This window comes from Oncorhynchus clarkii, chromosome 4, assembly GCF_045791955.1.
Source record: "Oncorhynchus clarkii lewisi isolate Uvic-CL-2024 chromosome 4, UVic_Ocla_1.0, whole genome shotgun sequence".
Lineage (NCBI taxonomy): Eukaryota > Metazoa > Chordata > Actinopteri > Salmoniformes > Salmonidae > Oncorhynchus > Oncorhynchus clarkii.
In genome coordinates, this window is record NC_092150.1 from 3,861,239 (window position 1) to 3,875,957 (window position 14,719).

General features: G+C 47.2%; 1 protein-coding gene and 1 pseudogene across 1 annotated transcript in view; one reads left to right on the plus strand and one right to left on the minus strand.

Annotated features, from left to right (window-relative positions):
- Positions 1-2,450, minus strand: part of LOC139406326 (tripartite motif-containing protein 16-like protein) — a 6,856-nt gene extending 4,406 nt beyond the window's left edge. The window contains exon 1 of the mRNA XM_071148822.1: positions 1,721-2,450. Coding sequence (XP_071004923.1) covers positions 1,721-2,134 — 414 coding nt within the window. The 5' untranslated portion in view covers positions 2,135-2,450. The remainder of the gene's footprint in view (positions 1-1,720) is intronic.
- LOC139406328 (E3 ubiquitin-protein ligase TRIM47-like) overlaps positions 1-14,719 on the plus strand; it is a 128,435-nt pseudogene that overhangs the window by 106,933 nt on the left and 6,783 nt on the right.

The following is a 14,719-nucleotide window of genomic DNA, read 5'->3' on the forward strand; positions in this document are numbered from 1 at the left end:
GAGGGACGGACAGAGAGAGAGAGGGACGGACAGAGAGAGAGGGACGGACAGAGAGAGAGAGGGACAGACAGAGAGAGAGGGGCGGACAGAGATAGAGGGGCGGACAGAGAGAGAGGGGCGGACAGAGAGAGAGGGGCGGACAGAGAGAGAGGGGCGGACAGAGAGAGAGAGGGACAGATAGACAGAGAGAGGGACGGACAGAGAGAGAGGGGCGGACAGAGAGAGAGAGGGACGGATAGAGAGAGAGAGGGACGGACAGAGAGAGGGACGGATAGAGAGAGAGAGGGACGGACAGAGAGAGAGGGGCGGACAGAGAGAGAGAGGGACGGACAGAGAGAGGGACGGATAGAGAGAGAGAGGGGCGGACAGAGAGAGAGGGACAGATAGAGAGAGAGGGACGGATAGAGAGAGAGAGGGACGGACAGAGAGAGAGATGGACGGATAGAGAGAGAGAGGGACGGACAGAGAGAGAGAGGGACGGACAGAGAGAGAGAGGGACGGACAGAGAGAGAGAGGGACGGACAGAGAGAGAGAGGGACGAACAGAGAGAGAGGGGCGGACAGAGAGAGAGAGGGACGGAGAGAGAGAGAGGGACGGATAGAGAGAGAGAGGGACGGACAGAGAGAGAGAGGGACGGACAGAGAGAGAGAGGAACGGACAGAGAGAGAGAGGGACGGACAGAGAGAGAGAGGGACGGACAGAGAGAGAGGGGCGGACAGAGAGAGAGAGGGACGGATAGAGAGAGAGAGAGGGACGGACAGAAAGAGAGAGGGGCGGACAGAGAGAGAGGGGCGGACAGAGAGAGAGATGGACAAAGAGAGAGAGAGGGACGGATAGAGAGAGAGGGACGGACAGAGCGAGAGGGGCGGACAGAGAGAGAGGGGGCGGACAGAGAGAGAGGGACGGACAGAGAGAGAGGGACGGACAGAGAGAGAGAGGGACGGACAGAGAGAGAGGGACGGACAGAGAGAGAGAGGGACGGACAGAGAGAGAGAGGGACGGACAGAGAGAGAGAGGGACGGACAGAGAGAGAGAGGGACGGACAGAGAGAGAGAGGGACGGACAGAGAGAGAGAGGGACGGACAGAGAGAGAGAGGGACATGGCTCTCAAGAGAAGACAGGCTATGTGCTCACTGCCCACAAAATGAGGTGGAAACTGAGCTGCACTTCCTAACCTCCTGCCCAATGTATGACCATATTAGAGAGACATATTTCCCTCAGATTACACAGATCCACAAAGAATTTGAAAACAAATCCAATTTTGATAAACTCCCATATCTACTGGGTGAAATTCCACAGTGTGCCATCACAGCAGCAAGATTTGTGACCTGTTGCCACGAGAAAAGGGGAACCAGTGAAGAACACACACCATTGTAAATACAACCCATATTTATGCTTATTTATTTTATCTTGTGTCCTTTAACCATTTGTACATTGTTAAAACACTGTATATATATATATATATAATATGACATTTGTAATGTCTTTACTCTTTTGAAACCTCTGTATGTGTAATGTTTACTGTTCATTTGTTGTTTTTCACTTTATATATTCACTTTGTATGTTGTCTACCTCACTTGCTTTGGCAATGTTAACACATGTTTCCCATGTCAATAAAGCCCTTGAATTGAATTGAATTAACAGGACAACATAATGATTGAGATGAATAGTTTCACGTGAAGTTAATTTCATATCACATGTAACAAGACAGTTTAGTTACCTGGAGGAAATGGATGTGATCATCTGTGTGTGAGAGCTGCTCCAGCTCAGTGCTTCTCTTCCTCAGCTCAGCTATCTCCTGCTTCAGTTGCTCCAGGAGTCCTTCAGCTTGACTCACTTGAGCCTTCTCTTGGGCTCTGATCAGCTCCTTCACCTCAGAGCTCCTTCTCTCAATGGAGCGGATCAGCTCAGTAAAGATCTGATCACTGTCCTCCACTGCTGACTGTGCAGAGCGCTGGAGAGAGAGAGAGAGAGAGAGAGAGAGAGAGAGAGACAGACAGAGAGACAGACAGAGAGACAGAGACAGACAGAGAGAGAGAGAGACAGAGAGAGAGACAGAGAGAGAGAGAGAGAGAGAGAGACAGAGAGAGAGAGAGAGAGAGACAGTAGGTTCAGTGGTCTCTCTACACCTCATTGAGTCAGACCTCCGCCACCCTGCTCTCCAGGTCCACCAGGCCTTGTCCTCCCTCCTGGACAGACATGTACAGAACACCTCTTGGTCCTGCTCTACTCTCCTCCCTCCTGGACAGACAGGTACAGAACACCTCTTGGTCCTGCTCTACTCTCCTCCCTCCTGGACAGACAGGTACAGAACACCTCTTGGTCCTGCTCTACTCTCCTCCCTCCTGGACAGACAGGTACAGAACACCTCTTGGTCCTGCTCTACTCTCCTCCCTCCTGGACAGACAGGTACAGAACACCTCTTGGTCCTGCTCTACTCCAATTCTCCTCACATTTGTCATGTATTGTCATGTTGTGTCTTGTTTCTGTCCTTTCCTTTCACCCTGTCTCCCTCTGCTGGTCGTACTAGGTTACCGTTTCTGTCCCTCTTTCCCCCAGCTGTTCCTTGTCTTCTCTGACTACCTCATTCACCCCTTTTCCCACCTGTTCCCTTTTTCCCTCTGATTAGGTCCCTATATCTCTCTCTGTTTTTGTTCCTGTCCTTGTCGGATTCTTGTTTGTGTGTCTCATGCCTGAACCAGACTATCATCGTGTTTGCTGCAACCTTGTCCTGTCCTGTCGGAATCTACCTGTCCATCTGAGCCCACGTGTGTTCATCATTAAAGAAACTCTGTTTGTTAATTCGCTTTTGGGTCCTCATTCACGCACCTGACAGAAGAATCCGACCAAGAATGGACCCAGCGACTTCGGATCCTCTCCACTCAGCCGTCGAGATCCAGGGGGCGATGCTAGGCAGACACGAGCAGGAATTGTCTGCTGCTCGACATGCCGTTGAGACCCTGGCCACCCAAGTCTCCAACCTCACAGAACAGGTTCACCATCTCCGCCTCGATCCACCGGCCACTTCCAGGGCTTTCGAATCTCCGGAGCCCAGAATCAATAACCCGCCGTGTTACTCTGGGGAGCCCACTGAATGCCGCTCGTTCCTCACCCAGTGTGATATTGTGTTTTCTCTCCAGCCCAACACTTACGCCAGGAGCACTGCTCGTGTCGCCTACGTCATATCTCTCCTTACTGGACGGGCTCGTGAGTGGGGCACGGCAATCTGGGAGGCAAGGGCTGAGTGTACTAACCAGTATCAGGACTTTAAGGAGGAGATGATACGGGTTTTTGATCGATCTGTTTTTGGGGAGGAGGCTTCCAGGGCCCTGTCTTCCCTATGTCAAGGTAATCGATCCATAACAGACTACTCTATTGAGTTTCGCACTCTTGCTGCCTCCAGTGGCTGGAACGAGCCGGCTTTGCTCGCTCGTTTTCTGGAGGGTCTCCGCGCAGAGGTAAAGGATGAGATTCTCTCCCGGGAGGTTCCTTCCAGCGTGGATTCCTTGATTGAACTCGCTATTCGCATTGAGCGACGGGTTGATCTTCGTCACCGAGCTCGTGGAAAGGAGCTCGCGTTCTCCGTTGCCCCCCTCTCCGCATCACTACCATCTTCCTCTGCCGGCTCGGGAGCTGAGCCTATGCAGCTGGGAGGTATCCGCATCTCGACTAAGGAGAGGGAACGGAGAATCACCAACCGCCTCTGTCTCTATTGCGGTTCTGCTGGTCATTTTGTCACTTCATGTCCAGTAAAAGCCAGAGCTCATCAGTAAGCGGAGGGCTACTGGTGAGCGCTACTACTCCTGTCTCTCCTTCAAGATCCTGCACTACCTTGTCGGTCCATCTACGCTGGACTGGTTCGTCAGCTTCCTGCAGTGCCTTAATAGACTCTGGGGCGGAGGGCTGTTTTATGGACGAGACCTGGGCTCGGGAACATGACATTCCTCTCAGACAGTTAAGGGAGTCCACGGCCTTGTTCGCCCTGGATGGTAGTCCTCTCCCCAGGATTCAGCGTGAGACGCTACCTTTAACCCTCACTGTTTCTGGTAATCATAGCGAAACCATTTCTTTTTTAATTTTTCGTTCACCTTTTACACCTGTTGTTTTGGGCCATCCCTGGCTAGTTTGTCATAATCCTTCCATTAATTGGTCTAGTAATTCTATCCTCTCCTGGAACGTCTCTTGTCATGTGAAATGTTTAATGTCTGCTATCCCTCCTGTTTCCTCTGTCTCTTCTTCACAGGAGGAGCCTGGTGATTTGACAGGGGTGCCGGAGGAATATCACGATCTGCGCACGGTGTTCAGTCGGTCCAGGGCCACCTCTCTTCCTCCACACCGGTCGTATGATTGTAGTATTGATCTCCTTCCGGGAACCACTCCCCCCCGGGGTAGACTATACTCTCTGTCGGCTCCCGAACGTAAGGCTCTCGAAGATTATTTGTCTGTAGCTCTTGCCGCCGGTACCATAGTCCCCTCCTCCTCTCCCGCCGGAGCGGGGTTCTTTTTTGTTAAGAAGAAGGACGGGTCCCTGCGCCCCTGCATAGATTATCGAGGGCTGAATGACATAACAGTGAAGAATCGTTATCCGCTTCCTCTTATGTCTTCAGCCTTCGAGATCCTGCAGGGAGCCAGGTGTTTCACTAAGTTGGACCTTCGTAACGCTTACCATCTCGTGCGCATCAGGGAGGGGGACGAGTGGAAGACGGCGTTTAACACTCCGTTAGGGCACTTTGAATACCGGGTTCTTCCTTTCGGCCTCGCTAACGCTCCAGCTGTCTTTCAGGCATTAGTCAATGATGTCCTGAGAGACATGCTGAACATCTTTGTTTTCGTTTACCTTGACGACATCCTGATTTTTTCACCGTCACTCCAGATTCATGTTCAGCACGTTCGACGTGTCCTCCAGCGCCTTTTAGAGAATTGTCTTTTTGTGAAGGCTGAGAAGTGCTCTTTTCATGCCTCCTCCGTCACATTTCTCGGTTCTGTTATTTCCGCTGAAGGCATTAAGATGGATCCCGCTAAGGTCCAAGCTGTCATTGATTGGCCCGCCCCTAAGTCACGCGTCGAGCTGCAGCGCTTTCTCGGCTTCGCGAACTTCTATCGTCGTTTCATCCGTAATTTCGGTCAGGTGGCAGCTCCTCTCACAGCCCTTACTTCTGTCAAGACGTGCTTTAAGTGGTCCGTTTCCGCCCAGGGAGCTTTTGATCTCCTCAAGAATCGTTTTACATCCGCTCCTATCCTTGTTACACCTGACGTCTCTAGACAGTTCGTTGTCGAGGTTGACGCGTCAGAGGTGGGCGTGGGAGCCATTCTTTCTCAGCGCTCCCTCTCTGACGACAAGGTCCACCCATGCGCGTATTTTTCTCATCGCCTGTCGCCGTCGGAACGTAACTATGATGTGGGAAACCGCGAACTGCTCGCCATCCGGTTAGCCCTAGGCGAATGGCGACAGTGGTTGGAGGGGGCGACCGTTCCTTTTGTCGTTTGGACTGACCATAGGAACCTTGAGTACATCCGTTCTGCCAAACGACTTAATGCGCGTCAGGCGCGTTGGGCGCTGTTTTTCGCTCGTTTCGAGTTCGTGATTTCTTATCGTCCGGGCTCTAAGAACACCAAGCCTGATGCTTTATCTCGTCTCTTCAGTTCTTCAGTAGCCTCCACTGACCCCGAGGGGATTCTCCCTGAGGGGCGTGTTGTCGGGTTGACTGTCTGGGGAATTGAGAGGCAGGTAAAGCAAGCGCTCACTCACACTCCGTCGCCGCGCGCTTGTCCTAGGAACCTTCTTTTCGTTCCCGTTCCTACTCGTCTGGCCGTTCTTCAGTGGGCTCACTCTGCCAAGTTAGCCGGCCACCCTGGCGTTCGGGGTACGCTTGCTTCCATTCGCCAGCGTTTTTGGTGGCCCACCCGGGAGCATGACACGCGTCGTTTCGTGGCTGCTTGTTCGGTCTGCGCGCAGACTAAGTCCGGTAACTCCCCTCCTGCCGGCCGTCTCAGGCCGCTTCCCATTCCCTCTCGACCGTGGTCTCACATCGCCTTAGATTTTGTCACCGGACTGCCTTCGTCAGCGGGGAAGACTGTTATTCTTACGGTTGTCGATAGGTTCTCTAAGGCGGCTCATTTCATTCCCCTTGCTAAGCTTCCTTCTGCTAAAGAGACGGCACAAATCATCATCGAGAATGTTTTCAGAATTCATGGCCTTCCGTCAGACGTCGTTTCGGACAGAGGTCCGCAATTCACGTCTCAATTTTGGAGGGAGTTTTGCCGTTTGATTGGGGCTTCCGTCAGTCTCTCTTCCGGCTTTCACCCCCAGTCTAACGGTCAAGCAGAACGGGCCAATCAGACTATTGGTCGCATCTTACGCAGTCTTTCTTTTCGCAACCCTGCGTCTTGGTCAGAACAGCTCCCCTGGGCAGAGTACGCCCACAACTCGCTTCCTTCGTCTGCGACCGGGCTATCTCCTTTTCAGAGTAGCCTCGGGTACCAGCCTCCGCTGTTCTCATCTCAGTTCGCCGAGTCCAGCGTCCCCTCCGCTCAGGCTTTTGTCCAACGTTGCGAGCGCACCTGGAAGAGGGTCAGGTCTGCACTTTGCCGTTATAGGACGCAGACTGTGAGGGCTGCTAATAAGCGTAGAACTAAGAGTCCTAGATATTGTCGCGGTCAGAGAGTTTGGCTCTCCACTCAGAACCTTCCCCTTAAGACGGCTTCTCGCAAGTTGACCCCGCGGTTCATTGGTCCGTTCCGTATTTCTCGGGTCATTAATCCTGTCGCAGTTCGACTTCTTCTTCCGCGATACCTTCGTCGCGTCCACCCGGTCTTCCATGTCTCCTGTATCAAGCCCGTTCTTCGCGCCCCCGCTCGTCTTCCCCCCCCCCCCCCCCCCCATCCTTGTCGAGGGCGCACCCATCTACAGGGTCCGTAGGATTTTGGACATGCGTCCTCGGGGCCGTGGTCACCAGTACCTCGTAGATTGGGAGGGGTACAGTCCTGAGGAGAGGAGTTGGGTTCCCTCTCGGGACGTGCTGGACCGTGCGCTGATCGAGGATTTCCTCCGTTGCCGCCAGGTTTCCTCCTCGAGTGCGCCAGGAGGCGCTCGGTGAGTGGGGGGGTACTGTCATGTATTGTCATGTTGTGTCTTGTTTCTGTCCTTTCCTTTCACCCTGTCTCCCTCTGCTGGTCGTACTAGGTTACCGTTTCTGTCCCTCTTTCCCCCAGCTGTTCCTTGTCTTCTCTGACTACCTCATTCACCCCTTTTCCCACCTGTTCCCTTTTTCCCTCTGATTAGGTCCCTATATCTCTCTCTGTTTTTGTTCCTGTCCTTGTCGGATTCTTGTTTGTGTGTCTCATGCCTGAACCAGACTATCATCGTGTTTGCTGCAACCTTGTCCTGTCCTGTCGGAATCTACCTGTCCATCTGAGCCCACGTGTGTTCATCATTAAAGAAACTCTGTTTGTTAATTCGCTTTTGGGTCCTCATTCACGCACCTGACAACATTACTGACAAAATAATCAAATGTAATGTTTTTTACCAAAAACTCGACATGGAAAGCAGAAAGCTGTGATCAATTAAATACAACATTAACTAGATATTATCTGTGTCATTTATAGCCTGGCACAGATAGTAAAACTACATTAAATACAACGTTAACTAGATATTATCTGTGTCATTTATAGCCTGGCACAGATAGTAAAACTACATTAAATACAACGTTAACTCGATATTATCTGTGTCATTTATAGCCTGGCACAGATAGTAAAACTACATTAAATACAACGTTAACTAGATATTATCTGTGTCATTTATAGCCTGGCACAGATAGTAAAACTACATTAAATACAACGTTAACTCGATATTATCTGTGTCATTTATAGCCTGGCACAGATAGTAAAACTACATTAAACACAACGTTAACTAGATATCATCGCCACATAACTTATGTCGAATTTAAAAGACACCGTTACCGTTAGTAACGCCTGTTACACTGTAACTTACAGGCAGCCTCACATAAAAACCTATTGGTTAACAAAGCTTTGATTATGACCAAAGTCTATAGTAGTGAAAACTCTCTCTCTCTATTCTAACTTACCACACATTCACATCACTGCCGCGACATGAATGTGTCCTGTCAGAGCCGTTTCCTGTCCGTTAACTGTTAACAGTCTCGAGCCACAGCTTAACCAATGAGCTACAAGGAGGACTGACAGTCACGAGCGGTGCAGCAGCCTCTGCAGCAGCAGCCTCCCCCGGGTCCTAGTGCCCGCCCGGTAAGACGGTTAAGATGCGATGGAACGGTTGACGGAGAGAAAATAAATCACAGAGAAAATATATTGACTGATATATTGAATTGTTTAGGGAAGCTTTAGCTTTGGCTTTAATACATTCTGAAAATACTTGAAAACCAAAAGAGAAAAGAATAGTAGCCCTCCTCAGGAACAACAAAACCCTCACAGACCAACTTCTTCTTCTATGATATAATGGAGGTCCTCAAATCTTATTGTAGGGATATGGAGGCATCTCGTGTGGCCAATAGCCTGGGGAAATGCATAGCGCCAAATTCAAATAATACGCGATAAAACTCAAACTTTCATTAAATCACACATTCAGGGTACTCAATTAAAGCTACACTCGTTGTGAATCCAGCCAACATGTCCGATTTTAAAAATGCTTTTCGTCAAAAGCATGAGAAGCTATTATCTGATAGCATGCACCCCCCTGAACCACCTGAACGAGATGTAAACAAAAGAATTAGCGTAGCCGGCGCTACACAAAACGCTGAAATAAAATATAAAACATGCCTTACCTTTGACGAGCTTCTTTGTTGGCACTCCAATATGTCCCATAAACATCACAATTGGTCCTTTTTTTCGATTAATTTCGTCCATGTATACCCAAAATGTCCATTTATAAAGCCCGTTTTGATCCAGAAAAAAACAGCTTTACAAAATGCAACGTCATTACAAAACATTTCAAAAGTTGCCTATAAACTTTGCCAAAATATTTCAAACTACTTTTGTAATCCAACTTTAGGTATTTTTAAACGTTAATAATCGATCAAATTGTTGACGGGTCGATCTGTATTCAATAACAGCAAGTCAACAATACATGCACGATTTTCTCTTTTACATAATCCACAGTGTAACCTCTGCCTCTTCTTCATTTCACCAATGATTAACTTCAACCCAATTCCAAAGACTGGTGACATCCGGTGGAAGTTGTAGGAACTGTAAACTGGGCGCTATCTAATTTCCCTTGACAAAGACAATTCAGGGAACTGCCAGAGGGATTTATTTTTTTCTGAACAGTTTTTCCTTGGGGTTTTGCCTGCTACATAAGTTATGTTATAGTCACAGACATGATTGAACCAGTTTTAGAAACTTCAGAGTGTTTTCTATCCACACATACTAATCATATGCATATACTATATTCCTGGCATGAGTAGCAGGAAGTTGAAATTTTGCACGCTTTTTATCGAAAAGTAGAAATGCTGCACCCTATCCTTTAAGAGGTGCATGGCGCCACCTACTGTTTTGGAGTGTGTTCAATCACGGTTTACACCTCTCTAAATCCTCCTACCTAACTCAGAACTTCTGAGAAAATAAAAGAGTCCTACTAACTTCTAATAGACCCTCCCCCATCCCCCAAATCACTTCCAAGTGTAATGTTTACTGTTCATTTCTGATTGTTTATTTCACTTTTGTTTATTGTCTATTTCACTTGCTTTGGCAATGTAAACATATATTTCCATGCCAATAAAGCCCTATGAATTGAATTCAATTGAGAGAGAGACAGTTCCATTTTAATGTATAGGGGACATGAGTCAGTCATGGTTACTCATGGTTATGTGATGAGGCAGCCCAGTTGGTTACATGAACCAGTCTATTCTCTGAAAGGGGTCCAGACAGCCTGTTCCCAACAGTGGGGTTAGTGGGATTGAATAGGGGCCCCTCTCTCTCTCTCTCTCTGACTGGAGGAGAGAAGTGAAATGATGTGTCTCCTCTGGTCAACAATACTCACCTTGAGAGACTCCACAGCCTGTTGAAGCTCCTTCAGCGCCTTCTCTCTCTCCTGGAATCTCTACTGGACCTTCTGCTGACTCATCCCCAGCTGCCTCTGTGGAGAATCACTCTTCAATGAGCTATCATTGAGCTGCTTCCTGTGCTTGGCCCTCCTATGTTGAACATAATAAACGGCTCTCTATCCACCGGATGTGTACCAAACTCAGTAAAAGTGGCAGTAATAAAGCCTCTCTTGAAAAAGCCAAACCTTGACCCGTAAAATATAAAAACTATCGGTCTATATCGAATCTTCCATTCCTCTCAAAAATTTTAGAAAAGGCTGTTGCGCAACAACTCACTGCCTTCCTGAAGACAAACAATGTATACGAAATGCTTCAGTCTGGTTTTAGACCCCATCATAGCACTGAGACGGCACTTGTGAAGGTGGTAAATGACATTTTACTGGCATCGGACCGAGGCTCTGCATCTGTCCTCGTGCTCCTAGACCTTAGTGCTGCTTTTGATACCATCGATCACCACATTCTTTTGGAGAGATTGGAAACCCAAATTGGTCTACATGGACAAGTTCTGGCCTGGTTTAGATCTTATCTGTCAGAAAGATATCAGTTTGTCTCTGTGAATGGTTTGTCCTCTGACAAATCAACTGTAAATTTCGGTGTTCCTCAAGGTTCCGATTTAGGACCACTATTGTTTTCACTATATATTTTACCTCTTGGGGATGTTATTCGAAAACATAATGTTAACTTTCACTGCTATGCGGATGACACACAGCTGTACATTTCAATGAAACATGGTGAAGCCCCAAAATTGACCTTGCTAGAAGAATGTGTTTCAGACATAAGGAAGTGGATGGCTGCAAACTTTCTACTTTTAAACTCGGACAAAACAGAGATGCTTGTTCTAGGTCCCAAGAAACAAAGAGATCTTCTGTTGAATCTGACAATTAATCTTAATGGTTGTACAGTTGTCTCAATAAAACTGTGAAGGACCTCGGCGTTACTCTGGACCCTGATCTCTCTTTTGAAGAACATATCAAGACCATTTCAAGGACAGCTTTTTTCCATCTACGTAACATTGCAAAAATCAGAAACTTTCTGTCCAAAAATGATGCAGACACTTCTAGGTTAGACTACTGCAATGCTCTACTTTCCGGCTACCCGGATAAAGCACTAAATAAACTTCAGTTAGTGCTAAATACGGCTGCTAGAATCCTGACTAGAACCAAAAAATTTGATCATATTACTCCAGTGCTAGCCTCTCTACACTGGCTTCCTGTCAAAGCAAGGGCTGATTTCAAGGTTTTACTGCTAACCTACAAAGCATTACATGGGCTTGCTCCTACCTATCTCTCTGATTTGGTCCTGCCGTACATACCTGAACGTACGCTACGGTCACAAGACGCAGGCCTCCTAATTGTCCCTAGAATTTCTAAGCAAACAGCTGGAGGCAGGGCTTTCTCCTATAGAGCTCCATTTTTATGGAACGGTCTGCCTACCCATGTCAGAGACGCAAACTCGGTCTCAACCTTTAAGTCTCTACTGAAGACTCATCTCTTCAGTGGGTCATATGATTGAGTGTAGTCTGGCCCAGGAGTGGGAGGGTGAACGGAAAGGCTCTGGAGCAACGAACCGCCCTTGCTGTCTCTGCCTGGCCGGTTCCCCTCTTTCCACTGGGATTCTCTGCCTCTAACCCTATTACAGGGGCTGAGTCACTGGCTTACTGGGGCTCTCGCATGCCGTCCCTGGAGGGGGTGCGTCACCTGAGTGGGTTGAGTCACTGATGTGGTCATCCTGTCTGGGTTGGCGCCCCCCCCCCCCCCCTTGGGTTGTGCCGTGCCGGAGGTCTTTGTGGGCTGTACTCAGCCTTGTCTCAGGATGGTAAGTTGGTGGTTGAAGATATCCCTCTAGTGGGATATCTGTGCTTTGGCAAAGTGGGTGGGGTTATATCCTTCCTGTTTGGCCCTGTCCGGGGGTGTCCTCGGATGGGGCCACAGTGTCTCCTGACCCCTCCTGTCTCAGCCTCCAGTATTTATGCTATATTAGTTTATGTGTTGGGGGGCTAGGGTCAGTTTGTTATATCTGGAGTACTTCTCCTGTCCTATTCGGTGTCCTGTGTGAATCTAAGTGTGCGTTCTCTAATTCTCTCCTTCTCTCTTTCTCTCTCTCGGAGGACCTGAGCCCTAGGACCATGCCCCAGGACTACCTGACATGATGACTCCTTGCTGTCACCAGTCCACCTGGCCGTGCTGCTGCTCCAGTTTCAACTGTTCTGCCTTATTATTATTCGACCATGCTGGTCATTTATGAACATTTGAACATCTTGGCCATGTTCTGTTATAATCTCCACCCGGCACAGCCAGAAGAGGACTGGCCATCCCACAAATGCTCTCTCTAATTCTCTCTTTCTTTCTCTCTCATAAATCTACTCAATTGAAGGGGTGTCCACATACTGTTGTATATATATAGTGTATCTGTAAGGGGTGTCCACATACTGTTGTATATATAGTGTATCTGTAAGGGGTGTCCACATACTGCTGTATATATAGTGTATCTGTAAGGGGTGTCCACATACTGCTGTATATATATAGTGTATCTGTAAGGGGTGTCCACATACTGCTGTATATATAGTGTATCTGTAAGGGGTGTCCACATACTGCTGTATATATAGTGTATCTGTAAGGGGTGTCCACATACTGCTGTATATATAGTGTATCTGTAAGGGGTGTCCACATACTGCTGTATATATAGTGTATCTGTAAGGGGTGTCCACATACTGCTGTATATATAGTGTATCTGTAAGGGGTGTCCACATACTGCTGTATATATAGTGTATCTGTAAGGGGTGTCCACATACTGCTGTATATATAGTGTATCTGTAAGGGGTGTCCACATACTGCTGTATATATAGTGTATCTGTAAGGGGTGTCCACATACTGCTGTATATATATAGTGTATCTGTAAGGGGTGTCCACATACTGCTGTATATATAGTGTATCTGTAAGGGGTGTCCACATACTGCTGTATATATAGTGTATCTGTAAGGGGTGTCCACATACTGCTGTATATATAGTGTATCTGTAAGGGGTGTCCACATACTGCTGTATATATAGTGTATCTGTAAGGGGTGTCCACATACTGCTGTATATATAGTGTATCTGTAAGGGTTGTCCACATACTGTTGTATATATAGTGTATCTGTAAGGGGTGTCCACATACTGCTGTATATATAGTGTATCTGTAAGGGGTGTCCACATACTGTTGTATATATAGTGTATCTGTAAGGGTTGTCCACATACTGCTGTATATATAGTGTATCTGTAAGGGGTGTCCACATACTGTTGTGTGTATATATATATATATAGTGTATCTGTAAGGGGTGTCCACATACTGTTGTATATATAGTGTATCTGTAAGGGGTGTCCACATACTGTTGTATATATAGAGTATCTGTAAGGGGTGTCCACATACTGTTGTATATATAGTGTATCTGTAAGGGGTGTCCACATACTGCTGTATATATATAGTGTATCTGTAAGGGGTGTCCACATACTGTTGTATATATAGTGTATCTGTAAGGGGTGTCCACATACTGTTGTATATATAGTGTATCTGTAAGGGGTGTCCACATACTGCTGTGTATATAGTGTATCTGTAAGGGGTGTCCACATACTGTTGTATATATAGTGTATCTGTAAGGGGTGTCCACATACTGCTGTGTATATATAGTGTATCTGTAAGGGGTGTCCACATACTGTTGTATATATAGTGTATCTGTAAGGGGTGTCCACATACTGCTGTATATATAGTGTATCTGTAAGGGGTGTCCACATACTCCTGTATATATAGTGTATCTGTAAGGGGTGTCCACATACTGCTGTGTATATAGTGTATCTGTAAGGGGTGTCCACATACTGCTGTATATATAGTGTATCTGTAAGGGGTGTCCACATACTGCTGTATATATAGTGTATCTGTAAGGGGTGTCCACATACTGCTGTATATATAGTGTATCTATAAGGGGTGTCCACATACTGCTGTATATATAGTGTATCTGTAAGGGGTGTCCACATACTGCTGTATATATAGTGTATCTGTAAGGGGTGTCCACATACTGCTGTATATATAGTGTATCTGTAAGGGGAGTCCAGATACTGCTGTATATATAGTGTATCTGTAAGGGGTGTCCACATACTGCTGTATATATAGTGTATCTGTAAGGGGTGTCCACATACTGCTGTATATATAGTGTATCTGTAAGGGGTGTCCACATACTGCTGTATATATAGTGTATCTGTAAGGGGTGTCCACATACTGCTGTATATATAGTGTATCTAAGGGGTGTCCACATACTGTTGTATATATAGTGTATCTGTAAGGGGTGTCCACATACGGCTGTATATATAGTGTATCTGTAAGGGGTGTCCACATACTGCTGTATATATAGTGTATCTCTAAGGGGTGTCCACATACTGCTGTATATATAGTGTATCTGTAAGGGGTGTCCACATACTGTTGTATATATAGTGTATCTGTAAGGGGTGTCCACATACTGTTGTATATATAGTGTATCTGTAAGGGTTGTCCACATACTGCTGTATATATAGTGTATCTGTAAGGGGTGTCCACATACTGCTGTATATATAGTGTATCTGTAAGGGGTGTCCACATACTGCTGTATATATAGTGTATCTGTAAGGGGTGTCCAC